We start from the raw sequence: 25,512 nt of genomic DNA, 5'->3' as shown, positions 1-25,512 counted from the left end.
TATGACATGGTGGCTCAACGGTTAGCACTGCTGCCTCACAGCACCAGAGACCTGGGTTCAATTCTAGCCTTGGGCGACTGCCTGTGTGGAATTTGCACATTCTCTTGTGTCTGCTTGGGTTTCCTCCCACAATCCAAAAATGTGCAGATTAGGTGAATTGGCTATGCTAAATTGCCCATAGTGTTCAGGGATGTAGGCTAGGGGCATTAATCAAGGGTAACTATAGGGTAGGGGAATAGGTTTGGGTGGGTTACTCTTCAGAGGGTCAATGTGGGCCTTTTGGGCCAAAGGGCCTATTTCCTCACTGTCAGGATTCTAATTCTAAAATTACATCGATGATTTGTAGTTGGGGACCATGTGTAGTGTGTCAAAGTTTGCAGATGACACTAAGATGAGTGGTAGAGCAAATGTGCAGAGAACTTTGCAAAAGTGAAACTTGGCAAATGGACATAGACAGTCTAAGTGAGTGGACAAAGGTCTGGCAAATGGAGTACAATCAAAACGTTGATCTCGCTGCTCCTTGGATGCTGCCTGAACTGCTGTGCTCTTCCAGCACCACGAATCCAGAATCTGGTTTCCAGCATCTGCAGTCATTGTTTTTACCATCTAAATGGAGTACAATGTTAATAAATGTGAAGCCATCCATTTTAGTAGGAATATCAGTGAAAAGGACTCTTACTTGAATGGTAAAAAATTGCAGCACCCTCTATGCAGAGGGACCTGGGTGTCCTTGTGCATGAATCACAGAAAGTTAGTCTGCAGGTACAACAGGTCCTAAGAAGGCAAATGGAATTTTGTCCTTCATTGTTAAATGGATGAGTTTAAAAACAGGGGGTTTATGTTGTAGCTGTATAGGATGTTGGTGAGGCCACACCTGAAGCATTTTGTGCAGTTTTGGGCTCCTGACTTGAGAAAGGATGTATTGTCATGAGAGGAGGTGCAGAGAAGGTTCACTAGGTTGATTTTGCAGTTGGAGGAGGTTGGCTTATGAGAGAGGATTATACTAATTGGAATTTAGATGAATATGTGTGTGTGTGGGGGGGGGGAGGGGTTGAGAACTTATAGAAACATAAAATTATGAAAGGAATGGATAAGGTAGAAGTAGAGAGGATGTTTCCACTGGTGGGTGAAACTGAGACAAGAGGGCATAGCCTCAAGATTAAGGGGAGCAGATTTAGGACTGAATTGAGGAGGAACTTCACTCAGGGTTGTAAATCTATGGAATTCCCTGCCCAGTGAAGTAGTTGAGGCTACTTCAGTAAATGCTTTCAAAGCTAAGAAAGGTAATTTTTTGAACATTAAAGGAATTAAGGGTTATAGCGAGAGGGTGGGTAAGTGGAGCTGAAGCCACGAAAACATCAGCCATGATCTTAATGCATGGCAGAGCAGACTCAAAGGGCCAAATAGCTTTCTCCTGCTCCTAGTTCTGTTCTTAAACATATTCAACAATCCCAATTTCACTATCTGAGAGTTCCAAAGAAGGACAACACTCAAAGGGTGTTTTTCCTCATCTCTGTCGTAAAAGGGCAATCGCCAACATTAATAGAGTAACACTAAAAGTGCAGATACTGGAAATCAAACAAAAACAGAACTTCTGACACTATCTGTGGAAAGATATCTATTCCTTTCATAATTTTATGTTTCTATAAGATCCACCCCCCCACAGACAACATGGAGTCCAGTGACACATCTTCAGCATTGATAATATCTTGATAAAATGTGGTCGGTGTGCTAAAGATGGGCTGGGGCAGGACATGGGGATGGAAAGGATACTGCCAGACCTTCTGAGTTTCTCCAGTAATTTCTGTTCTTATTAATAAAGTATCCCCCACTTCTGCACTCACAAGTGGAGAAATCATATCAACATCCACCTTACTATGGCCATTCAGAATCTTATACATTTCAATCATATTACCCTTCTCATTTATAGACTCCATTGGAAAAGGCCTAGCCTGTCCAACCTATCTTCATAAGACAATCCACTTATTCCAATATCCGTGTAATAAGGTGTCTCGGTGTATTTTCATTGAAGACAAAAACTATACGTCTTTAAATATGATCTCAACAATGCCCTGTGCAACACATTACATCCATATATGTTCAGTTCCTTGTGATATTCTATTCGTTGTCTTGATTACATGCTGCAAAATGAACTTCACATTTTCCCACATTACGCCCATCTGCCAGATCTTTGCCCCCTTACTCAACCTATCCGTATCTGTCTGCAACATGTTTTCCATAGAAGTTTCCATAGAATCCCTAGTGTGGAAACAAGCCATTCAGCCATACAAGTGATCTTCTTGGACTTCAGTGTCGCATTTGACAAGGTTCCTCACAGTAGACTGGTAAGCTAGGTTAGATTTCATGGAATACAGGGAGAACTAGCCATTTGGATACAAAACTGGCTTGAAGATAGAAGATAGAGGGTGGTAGTGGAGGGTTGCTTTTCAGACTGGAGCCTGTAACCAGCGGTGTGCCATAAGGAAAGGTGCTGGAGCCACTGCTTTTCGTCATTTACATAAATCACTTGGATGTGAACATAGGAGGCATAGTTAGTGAGTTTTTAGATGACCCCAAAATTGGAGGAGTAGTGGAGAGCGAAGAAGGTTACCTCAAAGTACAACAGGATCTTGATTAGATGGGCCAATAGGCTGAGGAATGGCAGATGGAGTTTAATTTAGATAAACGTGAGGTACTGCATTTTTGAAAGGCAAATCAGGGCAGGACTTATTCACTTAATGGTAAGATCCTGGGAAATGTTGCTGAACAAAGAAACCTTGGAGCGCAGGTTCATAGTTCTTTGAAAGTGGAGTTGCAAGTAGATAGGATAGTGAAGGCGGCATTTGGTACACTTTTCTTTATTGGTCACAGCATTGAGTATAGGAGTATAGGAGGTCATGTTGTGGCTATATCGGACATTAGTTAGGCCACTTTTGGAATGCTGAGTGCAATTCTGGTCTCCCTCCTATTGGAAGGATGTTGTGAAACCTGGAAGGGCTCAAAAAAGATTTACAAGAATGTTGCCAGGTTTTGGCGGGTTTGAGCAATAATGAGAGGTTGAATAGGCTGGGGCTGTTTTCTGTGGAGCATCAGAGGCTGAAGGGTGACCTTATACAGATTTTAAAAATCATGAAGGGAACTGGTAGGGTAAATAGATAATATCTTTTCCCTGGGGTAAGGGAGTCCAGAACTAGAGGTGCAAGGTTTAAAAGAGGTCTTAGAGACAACCTTTTCACGGAGAGGGTGGTACGTGTATGGAATAAGCTGCCAGAGGAAGTTGTGAAGGTACAATTACAACATTTAAAAGGCATCTGGATGGATATATGAATAGGAAGGGTATAGAGGGATATGGGCCAAATGCTCGCAAATGGGACTAGATTAACTTAAGATATCTGGTTCGCCTGAAGGATCTGTGTCCATGCTGTCTTTGACTCTAAATCGACCCCGACCCATTCCCCTACCCTTTCTCTGTAATCCTACATTTTCCATAGCTAACGCACCTAACCTACATATTGCTGAACACTATGTGAACCTAAAACTAGAAGGTAAAGGCTTAAGGTGAGGGGGTGATGTGGTGGGGATTTAACAGATACCTAAGGGGCAATGTTTTGACACAGAGGATTGTACATGTTTAGAATGAGCTGCCAGAGGAAATGGCGAACGCTGATACAACTACATTTAAAAGGGATCCGGATGGGTATATGAATAGGAAGGAATGTTTTAGAGGGATACGGGCCAAACACTGGCAAATGGGACTACATTAATTTAGGATACCAGGTCAGCATACACGAGTTGGACTGAAGGGTCTGTTTCTGTGCTGTATATTTCTATGATTATATGGCACCTTATCAAATGCCTTTAGAATCCAATTTCATTAAGTCTACAGGATCCCCTTTATCCACATCGTGTTACTCCTTCAAATAATTGATTATTTCCCTTCCACAATCTTCAATTGCCATACTTCTTTAATGATCAATTTCAACATCTTCTGATGACAGATGTCAAGCTAATTGCCCATCATTTCTTGCATTTACCTACCTTCCTTCTGGAAGAGGTGTTTTTTAAAAAATTCCTTTGTGGGATGTGGGATGTGACACAATTACAATAAACAAATAGCAATATATTTCCATGTCAGAAATGGAGAGAGCTTGGAGGGGAACTTGAAGGCGGCGGTGATGTTTCCATACATCTGCTGCCCATGTCCTTCTAGAACTAAGTGGTCATGGGTTTGGAGAGTCCTGTCCGAGGATCATTAGCAAATTTCTGCAGTGCATGTTGTAGGTAGTATACACTGCTGCTACTGATCATCAGTGGTGGAGGGAATAGATGTAGTGCAAATCAAGCAGCTGCTTTGTCATGGATGGTGTCAAACTTTTTCAATGTTGTTGGGGCTGCAGTCATCCAAACAAGGGAATATTTCATCACACTCTTGACTTGTGTCTTGTAGATGGTGCACAGGTTTTGGGAATCAGATGGTGTGTAACTCACCACAGTATTCTTAGCCTCTAACCTGCTGGTGTAGCTGCTGCGACTCTGCAGTGAATCCAGTTTCTGTTCAATGATAACACCCAGGATGTTGACAGTATAGGATTTAGTGAAAGTAACAGCATTGAATGTCAAGTGCCAGTGGTTAGATTGTCTCTTATTGGTGATAGTCATAGCCTGGTATTTGAGTGGGACAAATGTCACTTGCCACTTTTCAGGCAGAGTCTGGTTATTGTCCAGGTCTTGTTGTATTTGAACATAGGCTGCTGCAGTATGAGGATACACAAATGGCAAACTTAGTGCAAGTATTAGTGAACATTCCCCTTTTTGACTTTGAGGGAGAGGTGGTCATTGATGAAACAGCTGAATATGTTTGGGCTTTGGATACTCTCCTGATGAATTCCTGCAGAGATGGCTGACCTTCAATAACCACCATCTTTCCATTTGTCAGGAATGACCTCAACCACCAGAGAGTTTACCCCAAGATCCAATGATTCCAGTTTTGCCAGGGCTCCTTCCAACCGCATTTGCTCGAATGCAGCCTTGATCTTAACAGCTGTCACTCTTGCCTCTTTGCTACCTTGGAGTAGGAAATCTGTCAATCTGAAAGTTTTGGTAACTACCACTGCAATTATTAAACTAAGCATGATCTGTCAGGTAGATTTTAATGTGGCATCTAATCTATCTAGTAGAACCATTATCTGGGATCTTAAGTCTCTTAACATTACACCTCACTGTCAGAGGTCACTCTCTCTCACGTTCCCCCCACTACCCATATTCATTCATACACACACACACAAACATCTCCCAAAGCCATCCACAGATTTCTCATCACAGCAACTTTTCAAGCACCAAAACGGGAAAATGTTTGGGAAATACTGATCCAAGATGAATGCAGAAAGCCTCATTTTGAGCATCGCTAGCTTGAACCCTAGCATTGTATAGAAAACACACAACCTGACAAACCAATGTTTCAATATACTATTGTTCAAGTAAATTTAACAACATTCTGTTCAGACAAGCTGCTTGATTTTAGAGACATTTATTCACTTGTTAGTATATGATAAATATTGGTGGAGAACACCACACTGACAAAGCTTCATGTCTTGCACTCATCATAACAAAACCAAGAATGCAAAATTCCAAAAGATTACAATTTGGAGGTAAGGGTGTTGCAAACAAATCCAAGTCAACACCAAATTGGCTGAGACCTCATTATGGAGAACTATAAGCTTCCCAAATAATTGATAACAGACTTTTGTATGAACAGGTCACAAACTCAGTATAATTATTTACACTTACTGATGCTTAAATTAGTCAGTCAAAAACAATATTACTTCATTAGAAGCAAATCAGAAAAGGTTCACTAAGATGATATCCAGTAATGGGATACTGTCTTATGAGCAAAGGTTAAACAGGTCTGGAATCGATTCATTGGAATTTAGAAGAAAAAAATGAGGTGATCTTACAGGGTCATATGTGGCAAGGTCAGAGAGGATACTTCTTATATTGTAGGGGAGGAGTGCTAGAACCTGTCAGCATAATCGCACAGTAAGGTGGAGCCAAATTAAGACTGAAATGAGCAGGACAGCTATTGGGGGGGGGGGGGGGGGGGAGAACGCAGAGACCTGCTGCATAGTTAAGACTGAGATTCATCAGTGGGGGATCAAAGGTTTTAGAAAAGGGCAGATAAGTGAAGATGGAGAGGTGGATTACCATACCAACTAACTGTAAAGCAAGCTTAAAAAGGACAAAACAACCTTCTCCTGTTCCTATTTCTTGTGGCCTTATTAGTGTAGCTGTTAGTATACGCAGGATTGTTCAGTAAGTATTGTATGACTGCAAAATCGTGTCACAGAGTAGACATGTTTTGGGATTTTAGAACTGCAGCCTAGATGAATATGCTTTAGTGACTATTATAAAGCATTTGTAGTCACAGCCTTTTTAAAATTTATGACACCACGCAGCACTGAAGTAAACAGATTCATCATCCTTAGTTTTTCAGCTCCATTTTCTACTTGGCCTTGTAAACTAGGGGTGGCATAGTGGCTAGCACTGCTACCTTGGAGTGTTAGGGACCCAGGTTCAGTTCTACCCTTGGGTGACAATTTGCATAGAGTTTGCATATTCTCCCAGTCTCTGCCAGGTACTCCAGTTTCCTCCCACAGTCCAAAGATGTGCAGGTTAGGTGGATTGGCCATTCAAAATATATGATAGGAGGGTAGGTTGCTTTTCAGAGCAGAATGGTCTACTTCAACACTATAGTGATCTATGAGAAATGAGGACTGCAGATACTGGGAATCATATGTTGCCTGACCTGCTATGCTTTTCCAGCACCACACTAGTGATTTACAATTCTAACCAAGCTCAGTTCATGCCATTTCAATCATACATAAAATTCAAGAACTTTTGACCAAAATTTTTTTTTTTTTTAAAAAAGGCAAACTGTAGGTAATTCAGCTACTGCCATTCACATCTCCGGCACCATTTTTATTTTGTGACTTGTTCGATTACATCCCCTTTATGTCTTAAGCCACTTATTTGAGCTTCCACTCAGAGTTTCCTTTGTCATTTCCTCACCTGTATACTTGCTTAAAACTGGTTAACCTTAACATTGAGTTTTCTCCAGACAACTTTCACCGGTTCTTTCAAATTTCCAACATCTGTATTATTGTTTTTCTGTCCCTATGAAATCAGTTCCAGCTTTGTAAATGCAATTTCAGCAATAATGCTGGAATTTGTGAGTTTATAGAAATCTCAAAGTACTTGAGATCAGGAAATAACTGATTTAGTCACTACTTTAAAATAGGAAATGACAGCCAATTTTTAGTGTGGCTATGTAATAATAACAGCAACAAATTAAAATGCAAACTGCTTAAGTGATACTATTCGATGAATAAATTAGTGAATTCTCCAGCATTTTATAGTTTGATGGGCTCTTTCAGGTTTGCCTGAGCAAATGCACTGGGCCTCAATTTAATGCCTATCTGAAAGAAAGATATGCAGAGGTAAATGGATGCACTTTGTAATACAAAGTTGAACAAATAATCCTTCTACCCCAGTTGTGACTCCTCAAGCCATTCCATTTTCTACCTGTCACTTTCTTGGTCCTTATTTTGCCTGGACCATTAATGCGAATTCTGAGAACAGGTTTATAAAGTGCGATCTAATAAGAGATTGCAAAGAGGAACTATTTCCTTTAGTGAAAAGTGCACTGAATTAGCACACCTAACTTTAAAACTTAGTTGTCTGGAAGGATCAAAAAATTGTTTCACAAGTAAAATAAAAATCACAAGCTGCTGAAGCTAGCTCAACTGAAAATTTCAGGACAAAAAGAGTTACAAGCTGCAGAAAGTGGGAAGAGCCATATGCAGATTACCCATTAACTAAACAATGTGGAATAGGCTCAAGGGAGTGAAGGTTCTATTTCGACTTACAGTTCTATCCAATACGTGGATATTTTAAATCAGTTGAGTTAAAAATGACAATTGAAATATTACACTTGTGTATAACCAGAGTAAAGACACTTACACAAATTTCAGCAGAACCTTTTATTTTGGTATTAAAGTACATATAGCAAAATATGTTTTAACAAATGTGAAAAACATTAGAATGAAAGACATGTCCAATCTTGACAGACTCACCCCCCCATCTTTGCTAATTAATAATTGACCTATCTGGCGTGTCTTTTTATGTTTAAGTGTGGCACCAGGAATATAAAGTACTTGAGCCTTCTAGTGAGTCAGTGTGTCAACATTCAGAAAAATATAAAATTAATATAATGAGGTTCTTTAGGACATGACCACTCAGTATAGAAATGCAAGTTTCTTTACAATGTTACTGGCGCCCACCAGAATTTATGTGCAAATTAGTCATTCAAAAACACTTTCATCAACTCTTTCAGTATTTCAGTATTGTGAAGGATCTGACCACAAGTATGATGCTTCATCTGAACTGTGCATTGCCTCACAGGATGCTGGAAACATTCAATATTTGGGAGGAAAAAAACCTGACAATGTGGGTGAAGTGCAAAAGGAGTGGCACTAATTGGATTACCCTTCAAAAGAACTAGTCTAACAGATGATGTGGGCTATGATGGCAGGAAGATGTCAGGTACTAATGTAACATTTTTGCCATTCACTTCTAATGGACTGATAAAACGGGTGAGAAGGATGATAGTCTTCTTCATAAATAAATAGCTACTCTTTAGTCCTGGTATGTGTGCACAGATAAACTAGAATTGCTTGGAATAGCAAGTTATTAATATGCAAGACTTACTGTGACTAACACTTTCAGAAGTCACTGGCAGTGAATTCTGCCCCCCCCCCCCCATTTTAAAAAAAGATCAGCCCTCAATGAGCTGAAGTTCATCTTTTGCATGGCTCAATTAATTAGTTCACACCAACTGGTTGAAAACCTCAACAGGAAAACACAAATTATTTAATAAACCAATTGCCCTTTCAGTCCTAACTTACTCAAATCATCAGTTGTTATAAATAGTGCTCAACAGGCCTATCACTAAAATGGACTACGTAGGAAATACAATCCTTAATTGGCCCCATGTGTTCTTTACATTCTCTACTCAGTAAGAGCATGTTATCAAAGATTTAATAACTCTAACAAGATCAGAGAGACAATGTAGCATTGTTTTAGAGTTGATTAAGCAGAAAATACAGACATAACAATGGCTACTGATGTCAGAGGTATTTTGTTAAGCTGCAGCTATAGATCCTCAATGAACTGATCACATATAGGGTGAGTTTAATGATTACTGAAAAGATTTTCACTGATTTAGCTGCTTTAAGTCAGAATGAAATATGGACAAAAAAGTCTACTGGATAAAATCAAACAGACTTTGCATGGCACATGAATGGTTGCAAGAGGCTGTAGTGTTCCAGCCTATTGGAAAGGTGTGGTGGGATTCATTTATCACCATGTATGACGTTCATTCTACCTGATGTCCATGATCAATGATATCTAATGATGTGGAAGGAATTGTTCTGATGTGCTAGCTGTTCTTGGACATCAATTTAATGGCTTTCTTCCACATTCGAAACAGGATTTTTTTGAGGGGGGGGGGGGGGGGTTGAGGAGACATGGAGGTGACTCTGTTCCGTTGCCACCTATCCCTCAGAAGATAATTGCCACATTCTGTCTAGCACTCTATATATATTTCACTGCTAGATATTGTGAAGCACAGTAAAAAAAAAAAACCACGTTCGTGTCTATTGACTCATTGTTGCTCCAGGGTTCAGTGAGTATGACTGAGTGGCAAAATTGAGCTTAAGGTCACATGCCCTGACAATAATTCATAAGTGTGTCTGATATGCCTGTTAGAGGACATTCAAGTATTTCTGTATTGTCACGTTACAACATAATCTGGTCAGCTCAAAAAAAAAGCTGCTTTGCAGAGTGCAAGGGAAAACTTTGAACCACTTGCCACATTCTTAATTGCAGAGCAAGTCAGCCATTACAAAATCTCATTCTAAATTAATCAAATTTTATTTGGAAATCTGCAACATATGTAACTCATTGATCTATGTTAGTTAAAATGAATGGGAGATTAGAAAAAAAAACAGGACTTTCAGAATGCTGTGCGAAATCGAATACCTCCCTGAAGGACTAATAATAACCAAAACAACTTCCTATGAAGCACTAGCTTAGGTATTGGAAACTAGCTTCTCCGTATACCCCACCTTTGAAGTAGCTATACCACACAGTGTAAAATACTATTTACTTGGGAAGAATATTTAGCCAAGATCAACTAGTTCAGCAAAGATAAAGGGATGGACCCAAAGATGATAGAGGAACCTCGATTATCCGATCGAGATGGGCAGGCACTATTTCGTTCGGATAACTGATTATTCAGTTAATCGATTCAATGCCTTTCCTCTGAGGCTCGGAGTTTTCTGTAAAGTCTGCTCTCTGTACAGAGGATAAGGCAGCATTACAGCGCGCACCCTGTCCCCCCAATGCCACCCCGGTGCCCTATCTGGGGCAGCCAGACGGGACACCAACAAGACTGCTGCTACTGCTTTTTGGGGGTTGGGGAGGTCAGTCAGTCATTTAGAGAGAGCGCACCTGCGCTCACAGTCTAGGACTGATCTTGGCAGCACTTTTAATCACTGTAAACAAAAGATGCGATCAGTGCTGGACACGTCTTTGATGTAATGTTTCTATTGGGATCTCAAGATATCCTTCAGATAATCAGATTTTCAGATAATTGATATTCAAATAATCTAGGTTCCTCTGTAGTATACTTTTAAAACCAAAACACGTTTATGTGAATGGAAGTGAACTGATTTCATTTAAATTGAAAGCAAAGAAATGCCAGCAGTACTTAGAAATAAAAATGCTGCCTGTTGTTTTGCAGGACATCAAAAATTCTACTTCTACCTCATCTAGACATGGGAAACTACAATTTATTCTCATGCATCTCAAGCATACTAAGAAAAGCATAATTGTGAAGATGCTGATAGTTGTCACATTCAAACGTTTATGGTAAAGCTATCTGGGAAGATAAAAATGCATTTAGTCAAATACAGTAAACCACTAATCCATGACTATTCGAGCATGACAATTGTTAGGAGAAAAAAAGTGTTTTAAAAATACTAAAGCTATAAGAGAAAACAAGGCAAGATTTTCCCACACTCAAAGAACAATGCACATTCAACATTACAAGATATGGTAACTTCTTAACCCAACTGCATATTGAAGACTTGCTCTGAAACTTTGATAAAAAAAAACTTACCTAGCAATTAGAAAACACTGACTATCTGCAAGTGAGGTTTGATAATCATAACTTTGTTGAATATTTATTTAAAGGATGCACAACAGAAACAATTTTATGCAATTGCATTCAATATTACAGATAGATGAAAACCAAAGATCCATTAATGAAATCAATGCAAAAAGAAAATTGCACATTAAGCAATTAAAGAAATCATTCTGAATAAAAAATGAATTTATAATCAATTCAACGTTACTTCCAATAACTATACATATGCATTTAAGTAGACAAAGATCTAGAATCCTTTGACAAATTCACCACTTCCTACTTACCATGTACTTTACATAAACTTTCACTCACTTGGGGGTAAAAGTCCACTATTGACAATAACATTTAGTCAGCACTTTCACCAGATGGTGACCGCGAAGGAGTCCGCCTCCGAGAACGGGATCTTGCACGCCCTGCCAACACGGGTGATTTGGATGGTGAAGGGGAGCGGCCTTCCGATTCCTTTGCAGGAGCAGGTGATCTACTACGAGAACGTGATTTACTGCGACTTCTACTCTTTGATCTACTGTAAGACTTGCGGTCTCTGGAACGAGATCGACTGCGAGAACGACTGCGAGATCTGGAAGAACTGCGAGTGCGGGAACGGGACCTGCTACGAGATCTGCACATAAAATATCAAGTAGGGAGAAACTATATTATTTTGTACAATTTCTGCCTTAATATCAATGCAGGTGCCTACTCACAAATTATAAAGATGGGAAAGCAATGTCTGAAAGTGTACCTGCACAATCCATTCCAAAAATTCAAGTCACAAAGTCCAACCAATATTTTACTGGTGCTACTGCTTTAAAAGACATGGTCGCAAACAGTGTTCTGATCAGTAACAATTGCAGCCCTTAATTTCTCTCAATGAACAAAAAATACTCCAGAAAACTGGAAACTCAATTAGAAATGCCTCTATGGTTTATGTTTAATATTTACCTGTACTGCTTACGTTCTTCAATCAGTCGAATCCTTCTACCATTAAGCTCAGTGCCAGAGAGCTTATCAAGTGCATTCTTCAAATCACTGTAACAGGCAAATTCTACAATCCTATTAAAGAAAAACAACTATCAGAAAAATCCATTCAGGCTCCGGGGTGGAGTGGAAGAGATATCAGGAAAAATAAGGTCTTTGAGTAGTGCTACCACTTATGGGTGAGTCTGAACAAGAACGGCAGGGAGTGGGGTGAATACAATGAAGCAACTAACAATTTAGGTGAATTGAATAGCATCTTAAGACAGAACAGGATTGTAGAACTCCATGGCAGAGCACAAGTAGTCTGACAAATAGGAGGCATGAGGAAGATGGGGAGAGGAACATGGAGGCCAGATGCTAGGACTCTGGGGTTAACCTGTTAGTTTGCACATTCTAGGCAAAAAGAATGCCAAGCAAAATATTTGTTTTTCCAAAAGTAGCACAGATCAAGTCATAGCTCAGCATCAGACTTCCAAACTACAATATTCAGTGGCAAAACCATAAAGAGGCACAAATATATATTTGCTATTTCCAATATAACTTATCAATTTACTTGTAAATGAACTAAGAGTGCTGTCTGATTAGATCAATTTCATCTATCCCTACAAACAGAACTCCCTGGTCCAAAGCTGACTAACATTCAGATGTTTATCCTATTATTTAAGAGAATGTAAAACACCAAAACCTTAAAGTCTATAACAGAATAGCAATTCACGTTGTGAATCGAGTTATCATTGCAAACAACTTCCTAATTTCGATCTTTAATAAATATGGCAATCACAAGAAAATTCTTAAGTACAAGCTCACAGAGAACTAACATTTGCTTAATTTTAATACAACTATCCTGAGGCAAAGCTAACATTCGAAAGACTGGGGTTATTGGACATTAGCATTCTCACCAATGAAAATGTGACAAAGTTCAACACATCAGATCATTAACACTTAAATACAAAACTCAACTCATACTGACACCTACCCTTCATTGAGTTTGTGCCTGTGTGCATCAGCAAAGGTAACTTCTCCAGCCTGTCTCATAAAATCTTTGAGGTCCTAGGTAAGATCAGATCAGTTATGTAAAGCAGAGTATATTAAGAAATATATTCTATTATTTTCCAATACACAAGATTATTGGAAAAAGTATTTTAAAACAATTCTAATTTTATCAAAATGTGTATTACCTTCCTGTACAATTCCCTAGGCTATGCAACCAGCCAAATGTAATAAGCACTCGCAGAGGTACGACTGGAGACCAGATGGTGCTCTTCACCACCCACTTGAGCGACGCTATCATTCGATGCGAGCCTTCTCGGACATCACCCTACCTTAAAGGCAGACGCTGGCGTTGCCATGGGAACAAACATTGCTACTCTTGCGCCGTGACCAGGGACTCCTCACCTCACTCCAATCGAGCTTCCAACCAACCCTACTAGCGAATTTCTCCCATTTCTTTCAACCAAGGACCTCATTTTAGTGGGCGCCCAGAACTCGACTTTAGGAAGACACCATTTTCGGGGTGCAGCATGGAACACTGGCATTAACCAAGTGCCCACCATGTAGGTCAGATCACCACACACAGATCTAGATCACCAAATGACAAACGTAGGAGCGGACTGGCATTTCAACTAGGCCCAAGAGACCAAGCCAGAGCGATTAGGAAAACCAACGGCACTCCTCGTCACAAGGCCAACGACATAACGAGAGGCTGGTAAATAAAGTTTTAATACTTGGTTAAACTTTGTAAACATTTAAGCATAAAAACCAAATAAAATGTTATAATTAAGGCTTTCAAGGTTAACAGACAAACAAGTTAACACTGAGTTAACTACTTCCACAAAAACGAATAGTTCTGCAAATTAAACAATTCACAATCTCCTCAGTACCTGACAATTTAGCTGCAGAGAGCAGGTGTGCAATCAGTACCCCCAGCACCATGCCCAATATCTTTATTGTGGGCATCTTATCTACTTTCCACACCTAGTCAGCTAAGAGAAGGAACTATCCTAGTGAGTAATCATGGGCACAAACCCACAACTCACAGCAAAATACATCTGAGGCCAACAGGATTAGACCTGGGACACTCACCAAATCATATTCAAACAAAACAGGGCTGGAGTTCTGAGAACAAGAATTCAAGTCAAAATTAGACATTGCAAATAAGTGTTTTTTCCCACGCCCACAAATCTTGGAAGGCTGAATAAACAAACTGTGCGCAATATAATACTTAATAACTGCTTTCATCAACTCAAGAATTACAACTATTCAAACACAACAGACTATACTTCATTTAGCCATTTTACAGTAAAGGGAACACGGATCTGGTTTCATTAAGCAATTTGAAAGATTATTCAGATATATCTTATTTACAACTATTACTCTTCAGACATTGCATAAAGCATTGCTAAGTCTTTTCAAGGAAGGCTATATACAGTAATGTCACAAACTCCAAAGCCAATTTAGCAGTAGTTCCTTCATAAAAGAGTTGAAAGTTGTCCAAGTTATCTGCATTTTTATTTAAAAACATTAACTTTTCATTTAGTGAATGGATGAGCTCTTAATTAATCCAGGAAAACAAACGTATGTCAAGTGTGTGCCCTTCACTATAAGTGGATTCTTGACTAATCTTGAAAGCCTGATTCATAGCCAATGAAAAGGAAGTACCAGTTTCACTTCAAACATTGTCAGTTGCTTACACCACAAAAACCACCATTTAGTGCTACATATAACCTACCTGCCAGCTAACTCTGGAAGATAAGTTTTCAACAATTACTCTATTTTCTGTACGAATTGGAGGTCCATTTCTGAAAGACAGTAAATGAAAACCATTAATTTAGAGAGTGTGTTGGAGAATTGAGTCTGGAGACAAGTTTTGAAAATGGTCAGCTTGTAACTTTATAATTTACAAGGATGTTGCCAAGTCAGGAGGACTTGAGGTATAGGGAGAGGCTGAACAGACTGGAGCATTGGAGGCTGAGTGACGACCTTATAGATGCTTATAAAATCATGAGAAGCATGGATAGAGTGAATAGCTAAGGTCTTTTTCCTCTGGTGGGGATGTCCAAAAGTAGAGGGCACAGATTTAAAGGAAAGATTTATAAAAGGAGCAAAGGGGATCTTTTTCATGCAGAGGATGGTACATGTATGGAGTGAGCTGCCCGAGGAAGTTGTGGGGGCTGGTTCAATTACAACGTTCAAAAGGCATCTGGATGGGTACATGAATGGGAAGGTTTAGAGGGACATGGGCCAAATGCTGGCAAATGGGACTAGGCCAGATTGGGGGGGATGTCTAACCATCACAGATAGCAATTCAACTTGAACAGAAGGGTCTGTTTCTGTGCTGAATGACTATGACAATGTATGCTCAGCAGTGAATGCTAGAAAGGACCCTTAATTTAAGTCAACTTTAATAGTGTTAACTAAACAAAATTACATCACCACACCAAAAGAAAAAAAAACAGTATTCAAGTACAATCCATTTGCACCAATCTCTCAAATTTGTACTTGTCCTCTCCAAAAATTATTTCTTCAAGCCACTGTGAAAAGCTACGAGGCTCACCTGCCTCCACTACCACCACCACGGGACCAACGTTGGCTGAATCGACCTTGATATCGGCCCCCTCCACGTCCTCCTCTAGGGCGTGCTCTGGCATGTTCAACTGTAACTCTGAAAATATTAAACCATTAATATACAATGACACAATGTATATTAACCATAAAGAAATAGTTTTTGTATACCTCTCATTGCACAACTCTTTTCCATCCATCTCATACACTGCATCATCTGCATCTCTGTAATCTTCAAACTCCTAAAAAGTAAAGTATTTCCAATAAAGGGAATGCTAAATGAATTGCTATCCTCAATTAGTAGTATACTATACACAAAATAAAGCCAAGGCATTTGATGTGACACAGAAATACATGGTCAATTAGTATTTTTCTACAGACTAAATGGATGTTACAAAGTTTTGCCAGTTTTAGCCAGATAAATGCTTCAAATTTGATCTTTCTTATAAACAGTTCCAAGATATGTGGAATTTAGCAAACACTTAGCTGTGTGGTAAGAATACTTCTTGCAAATTGTCAAAAATTGGTTCTACAGCTTACCACAAATCCAAAGCCATTCTTCAGATCAATTTCCTTAATTCTTCCATATCCTTTGAAAAACTTTTCCACATTTTTCTCTGTAGCATGAGGACTCAGTCTACCGATGAACACGCGAGAACCCATTCTGAACAATGAACTCTAAAAAAAAATCCAAGTTGAAATTTGATCTTTCATGAATCGGTGACAGACACTACTCTGTTTCAGTTTATAACAGGTATGGCTATTTGGCAAGATACTTGAAGGAACCTACAAAACATTCAGGAAACAACCAATGGTGTTAAATTGCAGAAAAGTTACTAAAATTTCAACTTCAATAAACCTGTACATCTATGAGTTACTTCACCTCTAGAGGGCAGAGCATAAGTATCAGATGGCATAACTATAAATTTTAATTGTGATTACCATGCTGCTGGGACTTCAATAGTCCCACATTAAACATGTCAGAAACTAGTCAAGAGCAAACAAACACGTTCAGAAAATAAAATTAAAGTAACCATTTTGGAAAATTCAAAGAATTTTCTGAACACTATGCAATTTAGCAGGGCAATTCACCTAACTTGCACATTTTTGGAATGTGGGAGGACACCAGAGCTTCTGTAGGAAACCTGCAGACACAGGGAAGGCTGTATAAACTCCACAAAACTCAAATTAAAAATGCTGGAAATATTCAGGTCCAGTAGTATGCAGGGAGACAGAATGTTAACTGTTCAAGTCCTTGACAAAAAAAATAAATACTTGCAATAACCGGTGAAAAGGAATAAGTCTTTGAAAGTGAAAAGCATAGAGATAGTGTACAAGGCAGAAAGGAGGGGGACAAGGCAGCAGGAATCTGGCTTTTGACAAAATCATAAGACACTAATTAGAAAATCACATGCACTTGTGACTTACATACACTGAAGCCACTGAACATGGAGAACTATACTTGCTACATTTCCAGTTTGAGGTGCCAGGAATATAAAATGAAATTTTAAACTCTGAAGACCGTAAAACAGCGGTGTCAAAACATCCAAAGATTTTCTGAAGGGTCAGACCCGATTTGGAAACATTAACTGTTTCCCAGTCCACAGATACCAGCTGACCTGCTGATATCATTAAGAGTCGGAGTCATACAGTAGGGAAACGGATACTGGAGTCCAAGCCGACCATAACCCCAAATTAAACTAGCCCAACCTTGGTCCAACGTCGCTTACTCAAAACACTCTGCCATCCAGTAAAGACAGTGGCCGTCAATCCAACTCTGCACGATGCCCACAAACGTGACTCTGGACCGACCCTCAGACTAAATCTATCATCGGCGTCCGCGTAAAGTGATAGACCATCAGTATTTAAAACGGTGTACCACGCTATCTACCATGTCGCAATAAGGTGGGGGTGGGGAGAGAAGGACAGGCCGGCCCGGCCCAGCCCAGCCCAGAAGGGGCCAGTCACAAACCCGCAGGTCACGACTCCAGAAAATCCGTCTTTTCCGTTTATGGCCTCGCCTAACGCCCGCATTACCAAGCGGCCTTCCCCAAACCAAGCGGCCAGCTCTCGGCCTCAATTTCTCCTCCTCCTCCTCCCCGCACCCCACCCACCCACCGCCAAATAAATAAAATATGTACGGCCTCGATTACATTCCCTCTGGTCTTCCCTTTCCTCCACCCCCACCCCAAAAAACAAGAGCCGCGATTCACCCCACACCCTCGCTCGCCGCCAAAACCAAACAGAAATGGCCGCGGGCTCTCGATGTCTCCAACAGCCACCTCCTTCGTCAAACCGCCCACCCGTCCCCACACCCAAACCCAAACCCAGCCTTTGGCTCAGCTTTCCATTTCCAAAAAGAAATAAGTTAAGGGCCAATCCCCCTCACGGAACAAATGAGCGCTAATACCTATCTATCTGTTCTTTCTTCTTTCCCTCTCCCCCCCCGCCCCAGGCCGGGAGACGGAACGCGGCTCACCCTCAGCCCTCACTCACCAGGACACTCCGCTACAATGACGCAGTGAAAAATAAAATCCCTTCACAAAATGGCCGCCCCCCCCCCCCGCCGACTGCGTGGCGTCACTTCCGCCACCCACCCGCACCGCGTCATCGGCCCGACGTTACTTCCTCCTCAATCACCCTCTCTCCTTACCACGCCAACACACACTCAACCTGTCCCAGATGGAATCATCGCTTAATCACCCTCCCTCCCCATCCAAATCTCATGTACTGAAGGAAATCTGCCACATTTACCTACTTGACTAATATTTACCTATGATTCGGAGATGCCGGTGTTGGACTGGGGTGTACAAAGTTAAAACTCACACAACACCAGGTTATGGTCCAACAGGTTTAATTGGAAGCACTAGCTTTTGGAGTATTGCTCCTTCATCAGGTACACCTCCGAAAGCTAGTGCTTCCAATTAAACCTGTTGGACCAATACTTACCTACTCTCCCAGCAATGTGGTTGACATTCGGTTGTATCAAACTGCAATATCAACTCAGGATTAAGTTGGTCAGCTCAGCGCAGAGCAAAGTTCAGGGTAAGTAGATGTGAGGCAGAAAGAGTACAGCAGGTCAGACAGCATCCGAGGAGCAGGAAAGTCCTGAGGGAGTGTTTGAGCCAGAAACATTGACATTTCTGCTCCTCCGATGCTGTCTGACCTGCTGTGCTCTTCCTGCCTCACCTCTATTTAGTCTTGACTTCCAGCATCTGCTGTGCTGGAAGAGCACAGCAATTCAGGCAGCATCCGAGGACAGGCAAAATCGACGTTTCGGGCAAAAGCCCTTCATCAGGAAGGGCGTTTGCCCAAAACGTCGATTTTGCCTGTCCTCGGATGCTGCCTGAATTGCTGTGCTCTTCCAGCACCACTGATCCAGAATCTGGTTTCCAGCATCTGCAGTCATTGTTTTTACCTCCAGCATCTGCAGTCCTAGGAGCACCCTACCCGAGCATTCCTGCGTACGTTTCCTGGCTCACATCTGACGATTTGTGCCTCTTTGGGACCGAGAGCTGACTGGCTGAGCAACAACTTGACAGTTCACTGAATTAGATATAATTCCAAATGGTCTGGATTCCTCCAGAACCTTCACTGGGTATGCCCTGAAAGACTTCAACATTGAGAGCATCATGTCAAATGTAGGCAAGGAATGATTAGCATTGCACAGGCCAGATTCCTCCATCACTGGACATGTTCTGGGAGAACTCATTATTGACACAAGATCCCATTATAGACAGAGGAACTTCAGTCTTTTAAGACTGCTCTGCCACTCATTTTGATCTTGCGTTTCTCCTCATACCTTTTGATCCCTTTAGTCTCAAGTGCTATTTCCAACTCCTCCTTGAAATAAATGAGACATCATGTCAAACATCAGCAAGGAATGATTATCACCCTCCAAAGTGCCTCAACTGATACTATCTCAGTAGCATTGACAAAGATCAAGAACACCGTGGGTGGCACGGTGGCACAGTGGTTAGCACTGCTGCCTCACAGCGCCAGAGACCTGGGTTCAATTCCCGCCTCAGGCGACTGATTGTGTGGAGTTTGCACGTTCTCCCCGTGTCTGCGTGGGTTTCCTCCGGGTGCTCCGGTTTCCTCCCACAGTCCAAAGATGTGCAGGTTAGGTGAATTGGCCATGCTAAATTGCCCGTAGTGTTAGGTAAGGGGTAAATGTAGAGGTATGGGTGGGTTGCGCTTCGGCGGGGCGGTGTGGACTTGTTGGGCCGAAGGGCCTGTTTCCACACTGTAATGTAATCTAATCTAATCTAATCTAATATCTACCACAGTGAACTCTGCAATAGTTTGTCAGAAAACCAATATGGGAGAACCTACTTGAACTCATTCTTATTTATCTATCAGTCACAGATGCATAGATCTGTGGTAGGAGCGACCACTTCTCAGTGCTTTTAGAGGCCACCTTCAAATTGAAAACATCCTCAAGCTGTGTGGTGTTACAGCCTTGCAAACTCATGTTTATCAGTTTAATAAAGTTCTTCGTGGAATGTCTGAAGAATAAAAGTGAATCAGTGGATGTATCTATCACATTAAGATTTGCAGAAGGCACTTGAAAAGGTATACCTGGTAGATCGGAATTATAGATAATAAAATCTCAAGGTTCAACGAGGAAAAATTGGCATGGATAGAAGATTATCTCTCTAACAGAAAACAAAGTATAATCATAAAGGGGTCATTTCCTGGTTGGAAAGACATAACGAGTAGTGTCTCACAAGGATCAGTGCTTGGACCTTATTGAAGTTGCCCATGGGAGAAAAGAATTGTTAGTTGAAGCAGCACTTTCCACAGTCAGAATCATGGTCTTCATGCTCATAGCAACCAGATAAGATAATGAAGTGCCTCGTAGAAATAGTAATGGGAAAGAGAAAACTTGTTATTTAGAAAACTGTAAAAGGGAAAGTCTGATCCCACCACAGAGGAGATTGAAAGACAAACACTATAATGAAGGTTATAAACAGATAACCTCTTGAAAGGACACCGGAAAACAGATAGCATTGTAAGGGGGCAAAAGCAAAATATTACTTCATCATTGTGACCTTGAGAATACAAGGTACCAAACAACACCCACTCAGCATGGTGCAGCTAGCAAATGTCTGGGGAGGAGCATAATGGTCACAGGGTGGTGGCAAGTACTGATGTCAATGTTGTGTGTAACCATCGTAATGCAGAACACACAAACATCCTGGACTTTATTGGGGGTGTGGAGAGTGCCTTGAAGTCTGTCTCCACAGACCTCTTTCTGCTGTGTGGTAAGTAGCTCAGAATAAAGATTGATTTATGCTGCTGAGCACTGGATTAATATCCTCTAAAATCCTTCTCCAGAAATTGGCACTGCAAGTAGGGTACTCCATCAGTCTGTGACCAATAATGTGGGTTCTAATTAGATGAGTATGTTTCACACTGCCACCCTTTACCAACCTTGTAGTCAGTCCTGGCTGTAATTTGTGGTACAAAAAGAATTAAGGGAGGAAAGGGAGTTGTGACATGTGAGGTAGACAATCGACAGACTCCTTGTTCATCCCAGAGATGATGAAGACCGCCACAGTTGAACAGGGAGAGCAAAATCTGCACCAGGATGGGTTACAGCCCCACAGCTAAACAGGGAGAGGACAGTGACCCTACTTCATCCTGGGGAGTGAAGAGCCCCACAGTTGAACAGGGAGAGTAAAATCAGCACCGGGGATAGGAAACAACCCCACAATGGGATAGAAATTAGCAAAAAGCCCTACAGCAGGATACTAGTACACAAAAAGAGCAAGAGGGATTACAAAGAACATTGGAGTGTGCAAAGGGAACTAAGGAGTTTCAGAAGGGAAGAAACCTTACACCCACCTTAAACCTGGTTAATGTGTCAGGAACAGAGTCAAATGCAAAACATTTAGGAAGGAGAAAGGAGAGGACTGAGGGACACCTTGGCTGGAGAGCAAAAAGATGCCCCCACCACTTTGATGAGACCAAAATATTCCATACTCATAGTCTGTCTCCTCTAATATCAGTGATTGTCCCAGTTGTATATTTTCTTTATCCATCGAACTAAGTATCACATATATAATGGTTTAATTAACTTTAAGTTTGGGAAACTGTGAGGAGCAGCAATTTTTAATTGAGGTTATCACTGACATTTTTGAAAATGCCACCTGCAGATAGTTTAATGGAAAAGTGAGGTTCAACAGCAGCTGTATTGGAAATTGTAGAACTATGCAATAGTAATTATATGTGCCCTTGATAAGATTTTTTCAAGAGGCAATGAAAGGAACAACTGAGTTACAAACTGTGTGTAATAAATTAGCCAATGGTGCCATTTGTGTGCTTTCCAGCCGAATAAAGAAAATAGAAAGGCACAGGAATTGGGAAAAGAATTGCAAGTTTAAAATGATTACCAACAGGAAAGCACAGAGTTGGAGTCCTGAGTTGCATGTAGACCCAACATTGCAAATGGACAAACTGAATATGGAGGTTGAAACTGATGATGAAATGGGCTCCTTCTTTGAAAGAAAAAAAGCAAAACATGCTTGACAGAAATCTGTGGATACAACTGGGTTATCTTGCAAAACCTTGAGAATGGGCCACTTTTAGAATAAAATAACAGGAAAAAAAAAAGTCACACCATCAAATAGAAATGGGAAAGACTCATCTCGCTAAATGGAATGTATCCAATGAAATCAAAGTGTAGATAGAATTAAATAATTAACAATTTTCCCTTAGAAATGAAGAACTTAAGCACGTACAAGAAAAATTTCTGATTATGTGGATGCGTCCACTAGAGAAGGAGCAAAACTTGACCTTCTCTTGAGAAATAAGGCAGGGTAAGTGACTGCTTATTAAGATTAATTACATGGAATAGAGAGACAGCTAGCGATTTGGATACAAAATTGGCTTGAAACTAGGAGACAGAAGGTGGTGTTGGAGAGTTGCTTTTTGAACTGGAAGCCTGTGACCACTGGTGTGTTACAAGAATTGGTGCTGGGTCCACTGCTTTTTGTCATTTTTATAAATGATTTGGATGGGAAAATAGGAAGGAGAGTTAGTAAGTTTGCAGATTACACCAAAGTTGGTGGTGTAGCACCAGGACGATAGTAAAAGGATCTTTGTGGTGCAGTGGCAATATCTCTACTGCTGAGTTGGAGGCCGGAGTACAAGTATTCCAGGTGTGTATAATAATGGTTAACAGATTAATGAGAAAATAAATCTCAAACACACTGATGCAGATTGGGTTTTGCCAGAACCCTTTAGCACTCTGACCTCATTTACAGCTTTGATCTAAACGTAGACAAATAAACTAACTTCAGAAATGATATGAGAACGGCTGTCCTTGATGCCAAGGAATCAGAGGAGCCAAAGAGTATCACAGCATGGAAGCAGGCCTTTCAGTTTAAAATGGTCCATGCTGACCACTCAGCTAATTCCAATTACCTGCATTTGACCTATCTCCCTCTGAAGCCTTCCCATCGATGTATCTATTCAAATGTTTTTAAAATGTTGCTATAGTACCTCAACCACTTTCTCTGGCAGCCCATTCTATACACACCACTCCGTGTGAAGTTGCTCCTCAGGTTCTTCTTAAATCTTTCCCCCCTCACCTTAAACCTATGCCCTCCAGTTTTTAAATCCTCATCCCTGGGCAAAAAAGACTATCTGCATTCAACCTTCTATGCCCTCATATTATACACCTCAATAAGGCCACATCTCATTCTCCTACGTTGCAAGGAATAAAATCCCATCCTGGCCAGCTTCTCCCATAACTTGGGCATACTAGTCCTGGCAACATCCTCCTAAATCTTCTTTGCACTCTTTCCAGTTTAACTACGACTTTCCTCTGACAGAGTGACCAAAAATGTGCACAATATTTCATGTGCAGCCTCACTTACTTATACAAATGTAACATAACAGCCCACCTCCTATACTCCAAAGCCTCAACTGATGAAAGCCAGCAAGTTAAATGCCTTCTTCATCACCCTGCCTACCTATGACACCACTTTCAAAAAACGATGTACTTGTATTCAAAGGTCCCTCTGTTCCACAACATTCCTCAGGACCTTACTATTTACTGTATAAGTCCTACCTTAGTTTGACTTTCCAAACTGCAACACCTCACACTTAGTCAGACATGTACAGCATGCGAACAGACCCTTCGGTCCAACTCATCCATGTCAACAAGATATCCTAAATTAATCTACTGCCATTTACCAGCATTAGGCCCACATCCTTTTAATACTTCCTATTCAGACACCCACCCAGATTTCTTTTAAATGTTATAATTGTACCAGCCTCCACCACTTCCTGTGATAGCTCATTCCATACATAGACACCTGTGTGAAAAAGCTCCCCCATAGATTCCATTCGAATCTTTCCCCCCTCATCCTAAACCTATGCCATCTAGTTCTGGACTCTCCCACCTCAGAAAAGACCTTGTCTACTTACCCTATCTATGCCCCTCATGATTTTATAAACCTTGATTAAGTCACTCCTCAGCTTCCAATGCTCCTTGGAAACTGGAGCAGCCTACTCAGCCTCTCCTTGCAGCCCGAACCCTCAAACCATGGCAACATCCTTGTAAATCTTACCTGCAATACTTCCAAGTTTCACAACATCCTTCCTATAGGAGGGAGACCAGAACTGTACACAATATTCCAAAAGTGGCCTAACCAATATCCTTTACAGCCTCAATATGACCTCTTCTGTTTGGGCTTATTTTCCCAATTTAACAGCATGCATGTGGAATAGGACCAGGCCAGACCCCCTCACAATATTTTAAGGTAGCCCAGACTCTAACTTTTTCTTATTTTAAAGAGAGACATAGAGTAGGTACTCCACGTGTGATGCAGCTGGTCAAACCACTCAGCTTTCAGCAAAACTGAATTTATTTAAACACCACAGTTGAAACACGAACAAAAGAAAATAGAATTCAGAATAATTTAACTATTGGAAACTTAACTGACTCGATACACCACTTAACTAAGGAGCTGTTCCAATTTCCGTATCATCCCAGAAACACACGCCTTGGCAAAAGGTAAATTCAATCACAGGTTCTTACAGGCAGGAGAGGTTTCAGGGAGAGAAGCCAGTCAAGAATCATCTGACATATGGAACCTTTTTGCATTGTGGCAGCTTCTGCTACAACTAAACAAAACTAGAAAAAACCTGAACTGGAAGAACTGGTCACTCCCGTACCATTGTTAAACTAAGTTTAAAATCACACAACACCAGGTTATAATCCAACCCGTTTATTTGGAAGCACTAGTGTTCCTAGCATTGCTCATTCACCAGGTAGCACTGTTCCGAAAGGTAGTGTTTCCAAATAACCCTGTTGGACTATAACCTGTTGTCATGTGATTTTTGACTTTGTCCACCCCAGTCCAACACCGGCTCCTCCACATCACTGTTAAACGAGGCATTTCCAGACATTTCAACACCTGTCTTTATGACTTCTCGAAAAAAAAACTCAAAGATAAAATAACCTTGTTCAGGTGACAACATCATCGCACAAGAGCTTTGCAAAGTAAGAAACATATCTAAGACATCAGGTTCTTCAGGGCAACTATCTTTATTATGTGCAAACACTTGATAGTTGGAGTGCAAAGATTTTACTTGCAACTGAAAAAAGTCAACATGGACTGGAAAATGACTTTGGTCATTGAATACTATTTCTTTTGTAGCTTCTGGTACTTAAGTTGCTCTGAGCCCTCCTTATT

At 40.8% G+C, this 25,512-nt stretch overlaps 1 protein-coding gene across 3 annotated transcripts; it reads right to left on the bottom strand.

The window, feature by feature from the left end:
- Window positions 1–11,268: 11,268 nt before the first annotated feature.
- LOC122553784 (serine/arginine-rich splicing factor 5-like) lies at window positions 11,269–18,397 on the bottom strand. Of its 3 annotated transcripts, none has more exons than XM_043698100.2 (8): window positions 18,299–18,397; window positions 16,343–16,480; window positions 15,974–16,044; window positions 15,795–15,902; window positions 14,970–15,039; window positions 13,218–13,291; window positions 12,206–12,316; window positions 11,269–11,885 (listed from the first exon to the last, which is right to left on the bottom strand). In XM_043698100.2, exons 2-8 carry the CDS (start codon window positions 16,463–16,465, stop codon window positions 11,609–11,611), a joined length of 834 nt encoding a protein of 277 aa, XP_043554035.1. In that variant the 5' UTR covers window positions 16,466–16,480; window positions 18,299–18,397; the 3' UTR covers window positions 11,269–11,608. The 3 variants fall into 3 exon arrangements, with proteins under 3 accessions (XP_043554035.1, XP_087846198.1, XP_043554034.2); XM_087990072.1 differs by lacking the exon at window positions 18,299–18,397 and adding an exon at window positions 17,533–17,551; XM_043698099.2 differs by lacking the exon at window positions 18,299–18,397 and adding an exon at window positions 17,231–17,251.
- Window positions 18,398–25,512: the final 7,115 nt, after the last annotated feature.

Source organism: Chiloscyllium plagiosum, unplaced genomic scaffold (assembly GCF_037043375.1).
Source record: "Chiloscyllium plagiosum isolate Xiang-an unplaced genomic scaffold, Cpla_swu_hap1 HiC_scaffold_8, whole genome shotgun sequence".
Lineage (NCBI taxonomy): Eukaryota > Metazoa > Chordata > Chondrichthyes > Orectolobiformes > Hemiscylliidae > Chiloscyllium > Chiloscyllium plagiosum.
The sequence above is the reverse complement of the archived record's forward strand: the minus strand, read 5'-3'. Positions and strand labels throughout refer to the sequence as shown.